Raw genomic sequence first — 21,528 nt, 5'->3', positions numbered from 1 at the left:
TAAATCCCTGTGTTACCAAATAATGGTTAAATTACAGACAAATGGTGCATCCTATAACTAATCATTGATTAGATGAACTGCTTGTTTTTGCAACTCAAGAGCTTGTTTGAATGAACTAATTATCAAATTGAATGGACAGATAGGATTTATCGATAAATAATTGTTGGGAAAATTGGATGATTTGTTTGTAGATAAACATATCAACTAATAAATATATATAACATAATTCAATAATTGCATAAACATAACAATATTATAACAATAAATATATTATAATTCAACAATAAGAAGAGGGTTAGAATGCAAATCTTAGAGAGTCACGTCAAGACAATGTCCTAAAGTCGTGTTGCCTTCGTACGGATACTTTCGGCACTATACGGATCCAAGATGAAAACCATGTAACACACAACCGATTCTCCTTCCATAGGTACGGTCATAGGAAGATAAGTGAACAAAACTTTATCGAGTTACCTAAAGCATATCAATATAAAATGTATGAGTACTTTCAAGTGGTTTTGAAGATATATACAATAATGAAAATATGAAATCTAATCACATTTTATATGTAAAATTTCAACCCTCACATTTATACCATTAAAAGACAAGTTATAATATGTATGTTACACTATAATATTATTAATTTAATTTTGTATAAAATTGAAATTAAAATAGAAACAACAAATTAAAATGTGTTAATTTGAAAATTTAATTTTAATTATTTATATTCCAACAATCCCCCACAAGTTTTAAACTTTTAAAATAATTAAATGTGTGTGTGTATATATCGAAAATGATCTCCTATACACTGGTGCGTTGGTTGATGTTAAAAATCGGTGATATGGCACGCCATTTAACTGGTGAATAAATTAATGGTAAGTCTTGTGTATAAATAAAAAATGCAAAAAAAGCCCCCCCAACTACCCCTATTGTGAGTGTATGTAAACTTGGGTGTCAAAATATTTCTGGCGCCTAGCTTGATTGTATATAAGAGGTCATTGCAAAATTTTCAAATTGAAATCCACAGTAGAGAGATCCACAAATTCTTCTTACTCTATTACATGTTACCTCACACTCTCACAGACTTCTAGAGAGAGAGATTACAAAGGTTGGTCATTGCATAAAAAAATTCTTGAATACTCATATTTTTCTCTAGTGCCCATCAACTTCCAATTGGTATTCCATTGTAGAATTAGAGTTTGTAAACAATTTTGGCATTGTACATGTCCTAAGTAAGAAGCATTTCTACAAACTTGTCAACTTCATGTTCATCTAGCTTATGTTTAATCTCAATACTAATTACATAATCACACATTAGTTTTCCATTTAAAAAATCTTCGTCACAACACTTCAATATGAATAATTTTTCACATCAATATCATATAAATCAACTAAAGCGAATCATCATTTGCACCCACCATCATAAAAGTTCAATCACCAACCAAAAAATCGACAACGATCAAACAACACAATAATATCTAAGATAGATATAAAAGTCCAATCAAATAGCAAATCTGATAATGAGGAAAGTAACTAGAAGAATACCGAATATTTTTCAAAACTTTGCCCCCCAACCCCAAACAAGAAATGCGTTGCCCCACTATCACCCCCAGCCAACTCAATCGAAGATGGATCTGCGAGAGTTGTAGATAATATCGATACCCCTCATTCACACCATAAAACAATGCATTCATATGGATAAAAGTTTTGATACTATGTGAATTCTATGAATGCAAGCAAGATGGAAGAGAAGAAAGCAAAGGGAGGCTATGAACTTAGGGTTGGGTAAAATTCCCTAACCGAACCAAACTTGAACCTAACTAAATCGAACTAAGCGATTCTTCTTAAACTAAATATTCGAATGAGTATCTAAATTGAGAACCGACGGGTTCGATTCGATTCTCAGTTCTAGTTCAAGAACCGAAGAATCGAATAAGAATCGAAATCTTCCTAATTTTTAATTTATTTATTTTAAATAAGTAAAATTATTTTATTTTTTAAAATAAATTTGCTAACTAGTTAATTGAGCTAAAATTCAAAAATATAATTTTCCTATTTCTAATTTTCAGTCCAAACCTAACTTAATTAAATTGGCATAAATTTTACCCAAATCTGTTATTCTACCATAATGCCCTTTTTACTGTTCGTTTTTATTATTATGAATTCACTGTCTTCCTCTTCCTATGATTTTAATAATTAAATTTATGAAGAACTCAGCAAAGAGAGACACAAAAAACAAATAAGATTGGATTACGTTATTTTGTAAGAGCCAAGATTGAATATATCATTAATTGAATTAATGTAGCTTTCTAATTATTGAAAAAATTAATTATAGTACAGAACCTGGGAACCGAATGGAATCGAACCAAACTGAACTGAACGGAATCCGAACAGTTTTATAATTAAATTTGGACTGGACAATTCAACTTACTAAATACCTGAAAATTTCGGGTTCGGTTCGATTCTCCTTAGAACCGAACCGAATCGAACCTTGCTTAGCCCTGGCTAGCTTTCCATACACCAAATGAGCAAATGTTAATACAAAAGTGTGGTTGCAAGAGTTTAAATAGTCTAATAGGCAAATGACAAAAGTACCTAGCCAAACAAGTAACCTTTAACAATACAAAATAACATATATACATATATCATAACCTAATTATCCTGACAGCAAAGTCTTGCATATGAAGATCCATCCATTCTTGCAACACAGACAAAATGCATGCCCATATTTTGAATACATTTTATAAAATTTCCCTATTAATATGTTCTAAAAAATATCATGACGAACCGATTATTTTTCCATCTTTATTCTTTTATGCTTCCATGGCTACAGTTACTGTCAAAGAAATCAAAGCATTGGACGAATTATTCAGGAAATTGTGCAGCTCTGTGGTAGATGAGGGGTTAATTAGCAGTGTAACTGTCCTCTAGCTATTCGTTCTAAAAATTTATATGCAGTTTAGATTAGCAATGCATAAAAATCATTAGTAGTGGTTCTTTAGTTTGAATTTATATCGTTATTTTTCTTACACATTAAACCTATATTGCGAACTTAACTTTGCATTTACAGAAGGAATTTCAACTTGGATTGTTCAGGAACGGCAATGAACAGCCTCTTTTTGCAGATAGGGTTAGACAATTCATATCAAGTCTAATTCTTGATTTTACACGTTTTATTTCTTTATTGTTTGTGGATTACATTTTTTTCCGACAACTTATGCTTAGATTTTCAATCTGTTAGATTTTGGAGAGTTCATCAGATTTTTGAGCACATTCCACCCAGACACTCCTCAAGTAGATAAAGCCATTTGCAATGATAAAATCTTTTATTTCTGATGTTATAGTTGCATTTAATTTATACGACGTATGGCAGACTGGCTTCACCAAAAGAGGAGCCAACCTGATAGTTTTCCATTATTCACGAAACATGTTCTAAATGCCATAAAATGACAGAGAAGTTTATCGATGATATTTTCCATTTGGTTCAAAGTCAAGGAGATGATTACAGAGCTGCTCAAAGAGTCGAGTTTGATAATTTCTGATGACTTTGTGGAAGCTATATTGATAAGGTACGTTGCATGAAACATATATGACTTTCTGATGAATTTGTGACACTAGAATTTGGAGTTTTCTATACTGCTCTCTACATTTCAGTGCTGTGACCTGGCTTCATCAAAGAATCGAGTTTGATACTTTCTGATAAATTCGTGATCCGTTTATGCGAAGAGGTTTGAGGAAGCAGATTCTGGAAGAGATAGGAAGATCGACATAGAAAAGTCCTTCCTTGTTGAAGAACATGACAATTCCACACTTGAAGTAACTATCTCTTATTCTCCAACATATATCTTAATTTTGGACAATATGTGCATTTGGTTTCAGTACAAAATAATTTCCTAACAAAGTCAAGCATATCTGTTTCACAGAACAAAGAGGTACCCTAATAAATTGTAGTTAAGAGTATGAGGATTGTGTTGTGCAATAATGCGTAACAAACAATCCCGACAGATTGAGCATTTCACCGTGCAGGGACATAACTAGTTTTGTACAGATATCAGAGGCCGGAGACAAGATTGCTAATTAGAACTGTTGACAATGAAAATTTGGAACACAGAAAAAGGTATATTATGGTAAACAATATTTTCTTTGATATATATACAAATTTTCGAGAAGAAAAAAATCTATGTAGTATCTTTATTTGCCAATTGTATCATTCCAGTGCTATCTGCAACCAGTGTAGAAATTGTTAGTACCTTAACTTGTACGCTGTGCTGCACCTCCTTGGGAAATCATTTAGCATTTTGAGATATCATGTCTTCCAAATTCATGGGATAGCACATTTTCGTATGCAAGCCAGACCAGACATTGTCAGCCAAGATTTCGTTTACGGCATCCGTCGGATGAAACTGGTCCCACCAGATATGGTTGCTAGTGTTATTGCAAGCCATATCGGGAGAAATGCACATAATCCAACCCCTATGCCTGCCTAATCCACAGCAAGCATCATCAATGACATTAAAACCTGGAAATGAAAGCACGAATCAGAATGGTATTGGTACATCTCCAATGAAATACAAACAAGAACTCGACCAATGATCTCACCATAACGGTCATTATTTTTCATTATGTCCATGGAACCTTCAAATGCATCACAAAATATTATTTTAGCGTCCGGGAGCTCCTTAGTAAGTTCCTCAACTGTGAATCTCATTGCAAAGTTGAATTCCAGTACCATGTCATTTATCTTCTCAACACAATGTCCATCCTTTCTATTATGTAGCCACAAGTAATAAGGAGCACAGCCAATTGGGGCTAGTCCCATCACAACCACGTTTCTCACATTTGCATTGTACAAATTCTGCAAGATCAGCATCAGAGTACTGCCTTCACATTTTGCTCAGACGATTGCAAATATAAAAACCAAATCAAGATGAAAACCCAAAAAAGCTTTTAACATATAGTCATGTGGAAAGTTTATAGAAGAACTGCAATAGTGCACATAAGAAAATAAAGAACAAATTGAAAATTTTAAGACACGAGAAAGCAACTGAAATAAAAGATGAGCACCTAAGTTATCCTTCTCCTTTTCATGCATCTACCGAGACTCAAAAAATAATAATAATTGTGAAAACTAATAATATGCGCAGCTTGTGACATGGTCCTTGTATAATGGTTTAACATGGCTAAAAGCTCTACATGGATACAAGAATAAATATAAACAAAGCACTGAATCATCCAGTAGATGTGGAGGTGACAGCCTCCAAATCTATTGGGAATAAGGCATAGTTTTTTTTCATACGAAGATGGCATATCCCTTTTAGAAAAGGATTTTGATGAACATGCAAACAGAGAAGACGACAGTGATATCATATAAAAGGATCACCTTAATCTCCAGCTTCATAATATGGACTAAATATTGGTTGAAACTCCATGGGAGGTACAGAGATTGCACGCTAGATACATTGCGGAGATAGTAGTGTATATAATCGTTTGTTCCAACTGAAATGTAGAATACCGAGTTTGAGACAAGATCGTATGCTTTATCCTCACCCATACTCAGAATAAACTGCTGAAATGTGTCCATAACCTGTTGAATTTGTTGTGCTAAAGAGATACGTTGACCCTGCAAAAATTGTCAAAAACAAGTGAATTAGAATAACTGATTTTGCACAAATGAATGATCATTATTTAACACTTTAATTTTTTATGCTTTACCAATTCAGAGCCACTGGAGAATATGATTCCGGCACCAGCAGATGCATAATTCACTCCTCGAGTCATATCTTCAATAGAACCCGTCTGTCCAAGATAACTCGGCACAAAAGGCAACCCAAGACGCAATGCTGAAATCAATAAGAACAAAAAGGAACATGAAAATGAAGAATTACCATCCAAAAAACATTTTTATCCAGCCAAAGATAGTCCAAACCCGCAAAATTTAAATTAGCAATGTAACAGGGAAAATCGAGTATTAATGTCATGGTAATAAACTTCTTCGCTTAAAATTCTTGATTCCAACTAATTACAAGGACCCCAAATTATCATTATTAATCAAATAAGAAACAAATTAAAGACTAAAATCAATAATACACAAGAACCCCCAAAATCATTATTCTTTCACAAATTTAACAAGTGAAAGTCACCAGCTCAATAAATATTCAAGAATTGAATATAAGTTTTCAAGATCATGTTACCAAGATAGTCAACAGGGATTCTTCCATTGCAGAAGCGGCCAGTGGGATGATGAGTATCGAAATCTCTACCATACGGAAGCCTATCGGCTCGAGCAAAAGTTCCAAGAAAATTGTTTGTTCCACAGTCAACAGTAGAGTCTCCTAATACGAACAACGCAGGAACAAGAGGGGTAGAATCTAATGTTGGACTTGGAGGAAATGCAACTGTTGTAAATTCAGGTGGGGATGAAAAGGGGCCATCGTTGATGGGGCCCAGATGGATTTCATCGATGAGTTCTTCAGGGAATTCAAGGGATAATGAGGGTTTAAGAAAGAAAATTGGGATGAGAATCAAGAGAGTGTAGATAGCTGAAGAGTCCATGGATGTGTGTGTGTGTGTCACAGAGAGAGAGAGAGAGAGAGAGAGAGGGAGCGAGGGAGGGAGGGAGGGACATTTAGGGGATTGTGAATGTGTAAATGGCGGGTTCGCGAGAGGACGGTTGAAATAAAGATGAAATTCCAGAAATGTCCTTGAGGCTGGAAATGTAGAGACACCGGGGAGCAAGGTTGGAAAAAAAAATAATAATAATAATTTTGTATCGATTATTTTTTTTATATGGGTGGTTATACTCAAATTAATTTTTTAAATAAATATACCACATTTTAATTAAATTAAAGGTTATTAATCTTCACCAACCAATCCAACACCCGGCGAGCACTGATGGTCGTTCGTGCTATCTCCGTCAAAAAAAAAATTTTGTTCTTCTTATATTTGGTGATCGCTCAAAGCAAGGTTAAAAAGAGTAATTCTGTATCAATTATTATTTTTGTATGGGTGGTTATATATATATATATATACACACACACACACCACACTTTAATTACATTAAAGATCATTAATCTTCATTGACGGATCTAACATCCGGTGAACACTGATGGCCATTCGTGCTATCTCCATTGAAAAGAAAAATCCTTATATGGAGCAGCCGCCCATGCTTACCTCTTCTCCTGGATCTACTAGTATTAATTTTTATTCATTATCACACTAATATCTTTAAATTTTTTCTTCATGACATTTTTATTTTTAACGTTTTATTAATCTGAAAATCTTATCCTCGATCATGATTTTCGTGTAAAAATATTGTTAAGATGCTTTAAAATGAGAGTCGGATATTTAATCGCATTTTCATAATATTGTTTGTTTTGTTTATTCAAAAATACAATGAGTAAATGAGTCTTTTTACTCGAATCACGATTTTCGTCTAAAAATATTGTTAACGTGCTTTAAAATGAGAGTTAAATATTTAATCGCAATTTTATAATTTTGTTTGTTTTGCTTATTTAAAAATACAATAGGTAAATGAGTCTTTTAATTTTATCTTAAAGAAAATTTTGGAGAAAAACCATAATTAGAAACAAGTTATGTTAATCTGAGAATAAATGTGAAATGAAAAAAAGTTTGATACATAAATGTGATAATGTGTAAAGGTTATAAATCGTTTATGTAATTAAAATGTAGCCTAGTTATTAAAAGTCGTGTTGTGAATATATTTAGCCTTTTTATATAATGTGACTACGAGACAATGGTTCATTTATATTAGAAATTAGGAAATTTTGTTGAGTCATTTCATTCAACATAGTTTTTGAATTTAGATGAAACTTCGAATATTTTTTATTTTTCATTTTTCCTTTTTTATTTTCATGTTATCTTGACGGAGTTCTAATCAACTTATATTGATTATTGAAATTTGAAAGTAAATTATTTTTGAACATCGTCTATTTTATTTACTTGACACGTTATTTCTTAAAAATTATCAACAATTGCAATGATGATTCTATAAGTCTAGAGCGATCAAGTTTTTTTTCTTCTTTGTTATTTTAGGATCCATTTAACCTTACTTTTTTATTTTTTCAGTTTTTAGTAGTATATTTGGTCACTGAAAATAGAATTTTTTAAGTTTTGGGTATCATGTAGGCATTAAAGTCTCCTGTAAATCCTTTTTATTTAGTTATTTCGTGACACACACAAATACTATCCATATATTCACAACTTATTTCAATATATTTATACCTTTTTTTTTTATATCCAGGTATCCCAAATTACACTAAACTAAATCCTGGACCCCCAAGATCTTGCCCCTAGAACCTTGGAGGGGGTATATCGCGGGTTATATCTCAACTGGATCACAGGTTCCCCCAACCGCTTGTACACTTCTGCGCACAAGAGATCCTCCTCCAAAATGATTGCTCCATACCAAATAAATCTGACTGCAGGTTCCCACCAGGATTCGAACCTCTACCCTACCGCTGGAAGCAAGACAAATGTTGATTGATCCACCAATTGAGCTGTGCCCCGGGGGGCAATATATTTATACTTTAAATCTACTATAAACAACTAGCAGAAATTAAGGAGAAATTTTATTATCTAATAAATAATAAATCAAACACTCTACTTAGACTTTGTTTGAACCCCATTTTTTGGATAATAAATAACAGTGATTTTTTAAAGCATATGTGATTAAAAAAATAGGAAAATGTTTTAGGTTAACGTGTAGAATTAATTCATTGAAAGAACTTATAGTTGAAAGTGAATTGTCGAAGAAAATATGAGATCATAAACACAATATAAAATAATTGATGACAAGAATACTAGAACAAAATAATTTCTAGAGTAAAGAATATTTCACTAAAATATAAATAAAGAATACAAAGATTTTATGTTACAATTTTGTCTAACTTAATTTAAAATACAATGAAGCTCTAAATATATATATAAGGGACGTTCAAAACCCTAAAAGTAGAGTTATAAATGGTAAGAAATGCTCAAAATATGTCAAAATGCAGAAATGGGCCTGGGTTGGACGAGCTGCCGCTCGAGATAGAATTGCGACGGCATTACTCAAGTGATAGGATAGTGGCCAATTGGCGAAAAAGCATAGAAAATTTCTCTACGGTCCATATATTGATCTTTGTAGGTCCAACACAAATTTCAACTACAATTGGGCTTTTAAATAGAACTTTCAACTAGAATTTGCTAAATAGACTTCGAATAGGATTTCAAATAGAATTTGGTTCACACCCTAATTTTAACAAAACTCTACCTTAACACAAATTTCACTGTAATGAACAAAACTTAAAAAATTCTCCACCCGGAGACAAATTTCATTGTAAGAAATGAGCCTCCACTCTTCAATAAAAAAAAAATGAAATTCTCCATCAAAAATTTCAACTGAAAATATTCTCCAAAACTCTGTCACCCAACTATGGCAAAACTTAAATAATTGAGTATTAACAAAATTTCAAGCATTGGGCTTGGACATCACCGAACAAGGCAGAAACAAGCCCTGAAACAAAATCACCACAATTGAATGCATCAAAAGAAAGATTTTGGCTAGAGTCAACCCCCTTAACCAATCAAACCATAATCAACTAAATCAATAGCATTGTACCTATGTAGAGGCTTATGATCAAAAATAGGTCTGTTATTAGTAACCGAATACAATGGCACGCCAATAATGGTGATAAAGCGACATTACCCATAACTTCTAAATTCAACTAAAATGTATCATTCTAAGAAGACCCAAACTAAACTCCAACGGTATAGAATCCAACTTCAAATTCACCTAAGTTCTTAAAATATGCTAATTAATCAAATATTTTATACAACAGTACAAGATATATAACTGGGATTTTATATGTCCCTTCAACATAGCATGGGCTCATTTACTAATCTTCAAGACTTTGCCTTCAACGGTGCACTTGTACTCTTTTGAATCAAGAGTACTTAAGAATATAAGATTTCTCTTCAAATTTTGAATGTGTATCACTACATCAAGTGTTCTAACCGTCCCATCAAATATCTTTATTTTAAGTCGACCATCTCCATGAACATCATATCCAACATGATACTTCATCTTCTCCTTTGAATATAGAGCATTATAGACGTCTTCAATGATGAGAGTATAACGACTATAGAAGATGATATATCTAAAAGACATATATAAAGCTGGCAATGAACACAACAAAATCAACCCCAAATCCACTTCATCATATTTAACCTCCAAAATTTTCAAACCAGCGACGATTTCTTTAAAAACGCGTGGGTGATCTTCAAGGGATGTACTTTCTGTCATATGATGAGAATATAGGCATTACTTCAGATGCAATTTACTAGTTAGACTCTTCATCATGCATAATTGCTCCAATTTCAACCATAATGCAACGGCTGATTTTTCCTTCAAAATATCCTGAAGAATATTATTTGAAAGACGAAGATAAATTTGAGATATGGCCTTTTGATCCCTCTATTATTTTTCCTCCGACGTCTAAGTTGTGAGAATCTTGTCAAAATCTTACAACGTGTCGTCCAAATCCATTTGAGCGAGTACTGCTCGCATCTTTACCTACCATAAAGAATATCTTGTGCTCCGATCCAAAAGCGGAGTATCATATTTTATGGTTGTCATCACAAAATACCAAGTTAGGCTCTAAACTTGATCAAAACCTCGATCTTCCAAGAATTTTCATGCATTTGGCTGTAATACCAATTTGTTGAAAAATGAAGATGATATTAGGTTAATCTGATACCTATTTGTTGAAGAAGATACGAGATTAAAGGAACAATATGAAGTAATTAATCACATGAACGCAATAACAAAATAATTTGCAGAGTAATGGAGATTTCACTAAATATGGAGAAAGAATACAAAATTTTGTGTATTTAAGTAGAGTTATAGATAAAAATGACTGCTCAAAATGTGAATACAAGCTTGGGCCAGACAAGTTGTCGCTTGAGCACCAGGCAGGCAACGTTGGCATAGCTTGGGGGCTAGGAGAACGCCAGCTCTCAGGACAATATTGCAACGGCATTGCTCAAGTGATAAGTTAGCAGTCAGCTAGCGAAAAAGCGTCAAATTTTTTCCCTGGTCTCTGTCCCAACCTTTTGAAGTCCAACAAATTCTAACTCCTAATGAACTTTCCAAATAGGACCCTGTTTGGTAGCCATTATTTTGCAAAATGCATTCTTTCCATCACATCCAAGTAGGGCCCAAGCAATATTTTATGGTTTCATTTGATTTCAAATTATTGTAAATGCCAAATATACCCTTTCTTTGTCCTTATCACATGGAATCACTCCTCCCACGTGAATTCATACAAATTTGTACTGCAATGGCAGAAACCATTTGTTTTTTTTTTGGCACACAATTCTCCAAAAATAGTCAACAACTTTATGCCCCATATAATTGGTACAAGAAACACCCAATCTGTTGCAGAGCAGGAAGGTCGTTGGGCAAACTCTCCTGGCTGCGAAGTGGAAGAGTTTGTCAGCAACGACAAAAATCGGGGATTAGTGGAGGAGAAAAGGAAAAGGCAATATTTGTACCTAATTTCCGGCGAGATCCATTGTTGGTCGCTGGCGCTGCGTTGGTTGGGTGTCGCGGTGTAGGGATGATTGAGAGAAACCGGCGATAGTTGCTGCGGGACATTGGTAATGTGTGGAAACGTGGAAGTTTCTCAAGCAGTGGACGGTTTGTAGATTGATTTTGGCAGTGGGTTGGGTTACAGTCGTCGATTTGGAAGATGAAGGGGAGAGAGACATGTTGTGTCAGTGTGAGGGTCTTTATTAGGGAAAGACATATTTTTAGCCACCATATAATCTCACATGGTTTGTCAGATAAGTGGATTGCAACGTTCAAAAAATTAATTTCAGGCGGAAGAAAATGACTACCAAACATGCTCTAGAATTTGCCTAATAGATTTCGAATAGAATTTCAAATAACATTCTAAATCGAATTCGAGTCACACCCTAATTCTAACAAACAATAATGTAGATAATTGCACAAGTCGTAGTAATTTACTAAATTCTATCACAATCAAATTGAGTACTAATTTTCAAAAATGAAAAGCAATGCCTAGTTCAAGTGGTATGAACAAAACTTATCTATGTTTGAGTCTCGTTTGGATGGGAGATTTCAAAAATTAAAAATAAAAAAATGTCAATTTCATTTTTGGTTACTGAATTCCAGTGAAATTTTATTTTACATCACTTAATTTTCAATTAGTCTCAGTTAGATCACTCTATTCAATTTATTTTAATGTTAGTCACTCTGTTGTCCATCTTTTATAGGGCTGTCTGGCATGACGTTTGAAATGTCAAAATGAGTTTTTGAAATCCAGAAATTATTTTTGGATCCCGTTCGGCTAATTTAAGAAAGTATTTATTCTGGTTAGAAGAGTTTTTTAAGGAAGTTGGTCGAATGTGACTTCCTCTAAAAATGCTTCTGAAATAAAAAGCTCGTTTAAAAAATTAATTTTCAAACAAAAATTAAGATAATTTTCTTAAAAACCTTTTCTACATGAAACAAAAATAAAATCAAAAGTCATGTCAAATAAATCCTTAGTAAACATCTCAATACTCCATTAGCCGTCATTTGTAGATATATAAGTCATACAATCCACGTTGTTGTTGCACATTCTTTAAATTGAGGATAAATAGAGCTCTAAATATGGTCCATTACATGAATTACAGTTTAAACTCCTTCTTCTTCTTCTTCTTCTTTTTTCCATTTTTTTTTTCAAAATTTAAAATTACAATTCATTTTTTTCTCTTCAATTTTCAACCAAATAATTTTTCATAAAATAATATTACTCATAAATCGAAAAATTTTCTTTCTTTTTTCAATCACTCATTTTTTAAAAAAAATTATTTCGACCATTTTAATTTCAAAAAATGGGGGTCAAATGGGTGCTGAATAGTGTCTGAGGGGGACAAATGTCAATTTAATCATTAATAAAAAATTACAATTGTACTACATTTATCTCACAATTTACAAATTTGTTTATGAACAGATGATATGATGAGATTTGATTATATCAAAATCTTATCAAACAAATAAAAAAGATTCCCCTCACTTTCTTTTTTGACATCTCATCAATTTGGAGAAAATTATTTTAAGGACGACGTACAATAAGCGTTTTGTGAAAAATTATAAAATAATGTGACTTATATATAAACAGTTACTTAATAATTTACGTATAGATGAGATGCTAAAAAGAGAGTGGTAAATTTTTTATTTTTTTATAATTTGATTGCAGAAATTCTGATATAACAATATCTCATCATATCATGTGTATATAAATCATTATATACACTTATTATACATATGTAGCATAACTCATGACTAAAATTGTTTAAGACCCATTTTTTCTCCAAAATGTATTTTGGAATAGTTTTTTTTATGGTAAATGTGTGATTAAAAAATAAAAAAAATTTAGATTTACGTGTAATATTATTTAATAAAAAAAGTATGATTAAAAATAAGAGAGAATGAAATATATTTTAAAAGTAACGGAACAAATAGGGACATAATATTATGAGAACAAAGCATTTCTCACAGAAGCCTTACCACCCTCATTGTATTGGTCGGTCCCACATTTAAAAAGAAAAAAACACCGGGGCCCATGCGTGCATATGTTCTGGTAGGGGTACTTGTAACACCTCACTAATATTATTGGCATTACCGACAATTTCCCAAAATACATGTATTGTTACTCCGAACATTACACGTTTAAAGTCATTGAGTCAAAACCATGAAGCAAACCCAACGGCTATAATTCCGCTCTCGTCTTCTTTATCGACAATTTTACCGGAGAATTCAAAAACAACCGGAAAATTCAGTGTTCCTTTCAACCCTGGATCCTCATTTTATCTCAAAAACGCCACTTCTATCCTAAAAAAGCTGTTTGAAAATGGAAAAATAATTAATTCTTCGGCTATTCACTGCCACCTGAAATTTTTATTTTTTTTCACATATAAGCTCAGTTTCAGACACCCACTTAGCTTTTGATTCTTCTTCCCTTTTTCTAAGAATCCAATTCACCCAGAGTTTTTAAAGAATTTTACAGCCCATGTCTCTCTCATTGGAAGATTAATTCTTTGGAGGAGTCTATAGTTGATATAGCTTGAAAAGGTCGTCTTTTTGAGATATTTTTTTTTCATATTTGTTTTGGATTTTTCGGGTGATTATTTTTCTGGAATTTTTTCCTATTCAGTCTTTCGGATTTTTGAATTACAATAAAAGCAATCTTTCTTATTGGTGGTTTGTTTTTCTTGAGTATTGCATTTTATAAATCCATTTTTCAGGTTCATGTGACTGGGCTATTTCCATTAAATCTGTAGGCCTCTGACCAATTTTTGTTATGTATTAACCTCTGTCGAAATTTCCAGATAGGGGAAGGTAATAATTGGAAGTTGTGATTTCGGTAACCAGAGAGAAAGGGGGTCCTATATTATAAAGAGGGTGGTACAAATTACAAATTTAATTAACAATGTCTGCTGTTGATGTTGCTTTGAATCCCATTAGCAAAGAGACATTGCGGTCGTCTGGTTACATCTATAGCCGGTCGGCCCTTTGTCCGAGTGAGTCAATTGTAATATACATCACTGTCTCTGGTTCATTGCTTCCCATTCGTGTGATGGAGTCGGACTCAATTGCATCGGTGAAACTGAGGATTCAGACGTGTCAAGGGTTTGTAGTGAAGAGGCAGAAACTAGTTTTTGGAGGCAGAGAGTTATCAAGAAATGATTCACTTGTTAAGGACTATGGTGTCACTAATGGGAATGTATTGCACCTAGTCTTGAAACTTTCAGATCTTCTTTTGATCAATGTTTGGACCACCAGTGGGGAAGAATTTGAATTTCATGTTGATAGGCATAAGAACATAGGATATCTAAAGCGTAGGATTGCCAAGAAAGGGAGAGATTTTGTTAGTCTTGAGGATCCTGAGCTCTTCTGTAATGGTGAGAAGCTCGAGGATCAGAGGCTAATTGATGATATTAGTAAGAATGCTGAAGCCGTGATTCATTTGGTAGTTCAAAAATCTGTAAAATTACGGGTTGAGAAAAACATTGAACTCTCAATTGTGGCTACAAACTCAAACCGAAGGATAGATGATGAAGATGAACTACAGGTTTTATCTAGTAAGCCACCTGATAAGAATTCTCTCTTGGAAGCAATCATTGTTAATCCAAACCTAAAGTTCCCTTCATTTGTATGGGATATGATTAACTCGGCATCTGATGGATTGGAAAAAGGAAGACAACCAATCAGATCATCAGAGGGAATGGGAGGAACTTATTTCATGCAAGACGTTACAGGCAACAAGTACATTGCCATTTTTAAGCCCACAGACGAGGAGCCAATGGCTGTGAATAACCCTCATGGTCTTCCTTTATCAGCTAATGGTGAAGGATTGAAAAGGGGAACCCGAGTTGGAGAAGGTGCATTGAGAGAGGTTGCAGCTTACATATTAGACCATCCGAGGACAGGTCCTAGGTCATTGTCCAGTGGAAAAATTGGCTTTTCTGGTGTGCCCCCAACAGTAATGGTCAAATGCATGCACAGAGGATCTATTAAGATAGGATCACTGCAAATGTTCAAGAAAAATTTTGGAAGTTGTGAAGATATAGGTCCTCAGAATTTTCCTGTGGAGGAGGTCCATAAGATCAGTGTCTTTGATATAAGAACAGCAAATGCAGATAGACATGCTGGGAATATTCTGTGGAACAAAGATGGTGGGGAAGAAAGGCGAATTGTCCTTATTCCAATTGATCATGGCTACTGCTTGCCTGAGAATGTAAGAATAGTTTTTTCTTTTATATCACCTTTTTAAGAGTAGAGATTTTCATCTTTAAAAGACTCCTAATTGTCTGCTTCAATCAACGCCTGCGAAATATTTAGCTGATTTAGTTTCTTAAGTTTATTTTAAGGCAGTCTCTGGAGAATGTTTAAAAGATCCAATTTGTACTGTTATCAGCAATCAAATTTACACATTTTTATGTTCCTTGCAGTTTGAAGACTGCACATTTGATTGGATGTACTGGCCGCAAGCCCGCCAGCCTTTTTCCTCGGAAACCATTGAGTACATAAAATCACTTGACGCGGAGCAAGACATAGCACTTCTCAAGTTACACGGATGGGACATTTCACCTGAATGTGCTCGAATTCTCCGTGTCTCTACCATGCTTTTGAAAAAGGGGGTGGAGAAAGGCCTCTCCCCCTTTGCAATTGGAAGTATTATGTGCAGAGAAACATTGAACAAGAAATCCGTGATCGAGGAAATTGTTGGGGAAGCTGAGGATTCCATGCTTCCCGGCATGAGCGAAATTGCGTTTCTTGAATGTATGTCAAAGATCATGGATAATGTGTTAGGCAAACTTGTCACATGATATCAGAGAAGACCGAACGAGATTTAGCATTTTTGTAACTCGTTAACATTACTTTCTAGTCCTGGGAGCAGAACGTGCCTACGAGTTCTTCAAGTTTGTGTATTGTGTATGTATAGAATGAGCAGTCCATAGGAATGGACTGAAGAAGTTGGCTTAAAACTCAGTTTTCTTTCTCCTGCCTTCTCCATTTTATCAACCAGTTTTACTACTTCTGAAATATTTAACAGAAGTCGTATTATGAATAGAACAACTTATTTTATTTAATCATAATTTGAGTCCTCAATTGTAATTCTCCACAATTAAAGCCTCAATGGCTGAAAAAAAATTATTCTAATATCTTTATATGGATGGATCCAGCATATTCCATCACAAATGTGATGAATGTTGATTCTACTTGACAAAAATAAGTAGTGCTAGACCAAACTTCTGAACCGAACTAAGCTATTCTTCTTAAATTAAATAGATGAACGGGTATCTGAATCGAGAACCAACAGGTTTGGTTCGATTTTCGATTCTAGATAAAAAAAAAATAAAAAATAAAAACCGAAGAATCAAATCTTCCTAATTTTTTAATTAATTTATTTTAAATAAACCAATTTATTTTATTTTTCTAAATAAATTTGCTAACTAGTTAATTTAGTTCAAACCCAATAATATGATTTTCCTACTTCTAATTTTCAATTCAAAGTAAACTTAATCAAATTGATCTAAGTTTTATCCAAATCTGAAATTCTACTGTTAGTGTCGTTTCTACTGTTCTGAAAAAGTCGAATTGAAGCTCGATAACCTCTATGAATTATTTTGAGCTTGTTATCTTCTTTTTCCTATGATTTTAACAATCAAATTTATGAAAACCTCAACAAAGAGACGCAAAATACACATAATATTGAACTACGTTATTTTGTAAGAGCTAAAATTGAATATATTATTAGTTGACTTAATGTAATTTTGTAAATATTAAAAAATTTGATTACAATACGGAACCAAATGGAATCGAACCGATAGGATTTTATAATTAAATTTGGACCTGATGGTTCTATTTACTAAATACCCGAAAATTTTGAGTTCGAACCGAGAAATAAATCAAACCGGACCATATCCAACCTTAAAAATAAACAAATCCCATAATTCAAGCAGGTAATTCAAAGGACAATATGTCTATCAATTGAGATCTTCTCATCACCTCCACATTATTTATGCTTTAAATTACAGAGGAATTGAAGCAAATGATCTCTAACCTTTCACTTAATGGGCAGAGTTGATCCTTAATCAACTAAAGTAAGAACGTCGTCTTTATATATAAAGTTTTACATTTTTAACGATCAATTGGATCAAAATCACCCAAAGGAACCAATTGTGCCCATTAAGTGATAGGTTGCTCCCACAGCAATTTTAAATTTTCCTCAATTTATAATGAATTTTATAGAGTTTCTAATATAAACCTATCATGTCTCCAAATATTTTTTCTTCTAGCTCTGTGCTAAATCAAAGGATAAATTTCTATCCTATTAACACAAAATCCAAGTACAGATGACTCCATGCATGGACGAAAGTCACATAAAGCAATTCAATAAAGTCTTAATTTTCACACGACCATCTCTCTCTCTCTCTCTCTCTCTCACACACACAAATTTCAGGCATTTAATTAGAAATGGCCAAATCTAATCCTCACAATCCACCAAATGGCCGCACAAATCTAATACATAAAAGAGATTTATTGCTGAATCGAATGAGACAGAGAGAGGAACTAAAGAAATAACATTCAATATGAAAGACAATACGCAAACTGCAAGATATTATCGTAAGACTATTGTTGAAGTACACCTTTTTGGACCATCCTAGTTAAACATCAAAACGAGCGAAAAAAATTATAAGTACAAGCATTTCTCCACGTGGTCGGCCCCAAATCCAGATCGGGGCAGATATCAATTGCCAAAACGACCTCTTGCCCAAGGCACCACAGTCTGGCCTCCTCCATTTCTTCTTGGCCCGTTATTCTGCTGAGACAAGACCCTCATCCTTTGCTCCTTCATGTTTGCAAATCGTGAGTCTAATGTTTGAGACCTCTGCTTGGGTACAACCTTCACTTGCTGCTGTTGTTTCTGCATTGAGAACATGTCTCATCATTATACAAAAATTTAAGCAACTCAATAGGATAGATACAATTTTGACAAAACCAAGGTACTAGAATCTCTTCAGACGTCATGCAATTTTACAGCAGGTTTTCAAAAACTAGAACGGCAGTATGATCAAACCCTTCAAAGCAGAGCTATGTTGCAAATTTGACAAAATCTGCAGGTTTTCAAAACTAGGACTGTAGCATGTTCAAACCCTTCAAAACAGAGATTTTGTTGCAAATTGACAATCTGCAAATCCGTATGTCCAAACATTCTCCAGAGGCCGGAAAGAAAAAAAAAAAAAAATGGAGCCCGAGCACATGCACCTTTAACAGAATAATAAATTAAGACAAAGTCCAACTATGACAATGACCAGAAAACGAAATACTCTTACAATCGTTTGAAGGCATAAAGAATGATAAGATACCTTCTCAATAAAGCCACCTCCATTTGCTGCATTCTTCTGAATAGCTGGTGCCCAACCCCTACACATACATAAGACGCGTATAAAAATTTTAAAACAGCAGACATGAAATCAAAATGTCAACTAAAAGGCCCGAAGCAGGTAATGAGACACATTCAAGTAATACTTGTTGCAAATATCCTCAACAGGAATAGGATAGAATACTTACCATTGCTTTTATATGTCTTGTAATTCGTAACCCAAAAAAAAAAAAAAAAAAATCAGACAAGTCATACCAGGACCAAGGCGAAGCACTTCATCTTTTATACGTTTACATATTAGAGGAAAATGGCTCTCAATTACAACGAGAAACTACTTTGAACATGGTACATAATACGGTTCCACCCCCCCATAAGTGCCAAAACTTTTGACAGGCTTCAAAGAATCACTCCACCCTATACATCAGATGATTCAACTGTGACAAAATTGAAGAGACTTTTCTGCTTTAGACCTCGCAAAAGATCATTTTGACAAGATGATTCGTACGATTAGCTCCAAAATGCAGTCCAATTGATCATCTTGTGCACAAGTTGCCTTCAGGAGTTTCAAAGACATATTTAATCACACCGTACAATATTTACCGCAGGAACCATAATTCAGTACTCGTACAAATCATGAACACCATCATTTAAGACAAAAAAAATGGACAGTGTCCAATAAGACCCTTGGAATATTAACAATACAGAAGGCTGCAATCCAGTGCATCTGTTCAACTACGCTTCCAATCATGTAGGACATTCACAGTACTCTCAATTGTGGAGCACAGTGGACAAATTGCTCAAGGTAATCAACTGAACTTAATGCACGCCAATTTATCAATTGCCAAAAAATCGTCCAAACAACAAATTCTCGGAGAATCACCCAAGGATTTACAACTTCAGATACGAAGACAATTCAAAAACGAGTCAACAAACATGAAAAGATCTTCGAATAATGCTAGCTAACTTCAGAGAAATGCCCAAATAACAGCAGTAGATGGATACACAACTATGATCTATTCAATGTTGGATTGACAACCAAACTGAATGCACCACTGCAAATGTTAATAAGTGCATGCAACCTTCTTTGCTTAAAGATACTCCCATTAGTCAAATGTATTCTCCAGCACTACAAAGTCGAAGCAATTTTCCTTTTGCTTCGACAGCTTAGTCAAAATGTAACATAAAACCGCCTACATGTCATGTAATCAAAAACCAGCTTCCAGCATAGAGAAATAGCACAGCTTAAAGGATATCCTTTCATTTCACAAGTTCAACATTGAACACACATTACGCACCCAGGCAATGCCCTCCCACCCAAACAAATAAAGGAGTTCCAAATGCTTTTGAAAATTCACATAAAGCTGAGGCAAATGGCACAGTCATCAATAAAGAACCACAAATTACCTGCATCAGTCAACACAAATTACATTAAACTAAGAACAGAATTATTATCATGGACACATAAACCAGTACTTCTATAATCTTGAAAAAAGGTTTATAATACCATCAACCAGAAGTAATTGATGTAGTACCTGGGATTATTCAAATTAACTGGCCTGCTTTTATTAAAAGCTCTGTTACTAATAGGAGCAACAGCAGCCTTTCTTGCAGCCTCGGTTACCAAAGGAAACTGATTCCCCTGAAAGTTTGACCTCCTCCGAGCAAGTGCGCCCTATCAGAAGAAAAATAATAAACTAAACATACCAAATGAAGCAAAGCAAGTAAAGAAGTACAATTTCATATTATTCTAGCAATATACCTGTCTAAGAGATGACCTTGTGTCCATGAATCTCTGAACTTTAGCAGATTTATCTTGGACAATATTTTTAGCAAACCTTTGGTTCCTATTCTGTCAAATCATCAATTAGAAAAATATTAAAATCCAGCATTTAGAGCTTCATGCCAAGCAAGCAAATAATCACTAAAAGTCAGGAAGGATTTCTTACTGAAATTCTTTGCTTCTTAGGTTTCGTAACATTAGTCTTTGACAGTTTGATGATATCATCTGTGTTGAAAATTGAAAAACATAATTAACTTATTAACAAGAAGTATCCACAATAAGAACCAAAAGATGCACGAATGTCAATAATCCCACCTAATGTCATGTTTATTTTCTTCTCTGTAAGAGCAATAGCTTCATTCGTAATGGGTTTAGCTGCCATCTGGAATAAAGAGGAGCCGGTCAATAAATACCCAATCTTGATACTTACAAAACTTAAATGCCAAAAATTATACTGATTCAAAAGAGAAACACAAGCGAGAATGAGTCCTTGTTATTTCCTTATTTCTTTTTTACTAACACGCAAGCTTTCTTGCAGCCAAAAACATCACAAAACTCTCAGAAATAAACATCAATGTAACAATTCAAATTATTAAAAAAAGTGTAAAAAGAACAAAAGAAAGAAGAAGAACGAAACGATAACAGAACCTAGAAACTTGATAACTACAAGGCAAGGCCTCCATGTTCAAGTCACGTTTTACCCCCACAGGAACTTAAAAAATAGAACAATGCTACAGGTACAGAATTTTTTGATTGAAAAATTTCCAGACAACCACGACATCGTTTGGTGTG

At 33.8% G+C, this 21,528-nt stretch overlaps 4 protein-coding genes across 4 annotated transcripts; 2 read left to right on the top strand and 2 right to left on the bottom strand.

Moving 5' to 3' along the window:
* The first annotated feature begins 1,723 nt into the window (after positions 1-1,723).
* On the top strand, positions 1,724-4,234 carry LOC111390492 (calcineurin B-like protein 4). Its single transcript, XM_023015539.1, has 9 exons — positions 1,724-1,777; positions 2,666-2,714; positions 2,831-2,913; positions 3,068-3,127; positions 3,223-3,307; positions 3,342-3,392; positions 3,485-3,566; positions 3,726-3,813; positions 4,214-4,234. Exons 1-9 carry the CDS (start codon positions 1,724-1,726, stop codon positions 4,232-4,234), a joined length of 573 nt encoding a protein of 190 aa, XP_022871307.1.
* LOC111390482 (GDSL esterase/lipase At1g71691-like) lies at positions 4,075-6,572 on the bottom strand. Its single transcript, XM_023015530.1, has 5 exons — positions 6,189-6,572; positions 5,710-5,837; positions 5,378-5,617; positions 4,597-4,852; positions 4,075-4,516 (listed from the first exon to the last, which is right to left on the bottom strand). The coding sequence occupies exons 1-5, from the start codon at positions 6,547-6,549 to the stop codon at positions 4,284-4,286; spliced, it is 1,218 nt and encodes a 405-aa protein (XP_022871298.1). The 5' UTR covers positions 6,550-6,572; the 3' UTR covers positions 4,075-4,283.
* A 7,184-nt stretch (positions 6,573-13,756) lies between these two features.
* On the top strand, positions 13,757-16,662 carry LOC111390485 (phosphatidylinositol 4-kinase gamma 4-like). The gene is made up of 2 exons (XM_023015533.1): positions 13,757-15,803; positions 16,018-16,662. The coding sequence occupies exons 1-2, from the start codon at positions 14,496-14,498 to the stop codon at positions 16,393-16,395; spliced, it is 1,686 nt and encodes a 561-aa protein (XP_022871301.1). The 5' UTR covers positions 13,757-14,495; the 3' UTR covers positions 16,396-16,662.
* A 1,430-nt stretch (positions 16,663-18,092) lies between these two features.
* Positions 18,093-21,166, bottom strand: LOC111390473. The gene is made up of 6 exons (XM_023015521.1): positions 21,052-21,166; positions 20,903-20,961; positions 20,716-20,805; positions 20,489-20,628; positions 18,940-18,997; positions 18,093-18,497 (listed from the first exon to the last, which is right to left on the bottom strand). The coding sequence occupies exons 1-6, from the start codon at positions 21,116-21,118 to the stop codon at positions 18,321-18,323; spliced, it is 591 nt and encodes a 196-aa protein (XP_022871289.1). The 5' UTR covers positions 21,119-21,166; the 3' UTR covers positions 18,093-18,320.
* Positions 21,167-21,528: the final 362 nt, after the last annotated feature.

Source organism: Olea europaea, unplaced genomic scaffold, assembly GCF_002742605.1.
Source record: "Olea europaea var. sylvestris unplaced genomic scaffold, O_europaea_v1 scaffold683, whole genome shotgun sequence".
Taxonomy (NCBI): domain Eukaryota; kingdom Viridiplantae; phylum Streptophyta; class Magnoliopsida; order Lamiales; family Oleaceae; genus Olea; species Olea europaea.
This window is presented reverse-complemented; position numbering and strand designations above follow the sequence as displayed.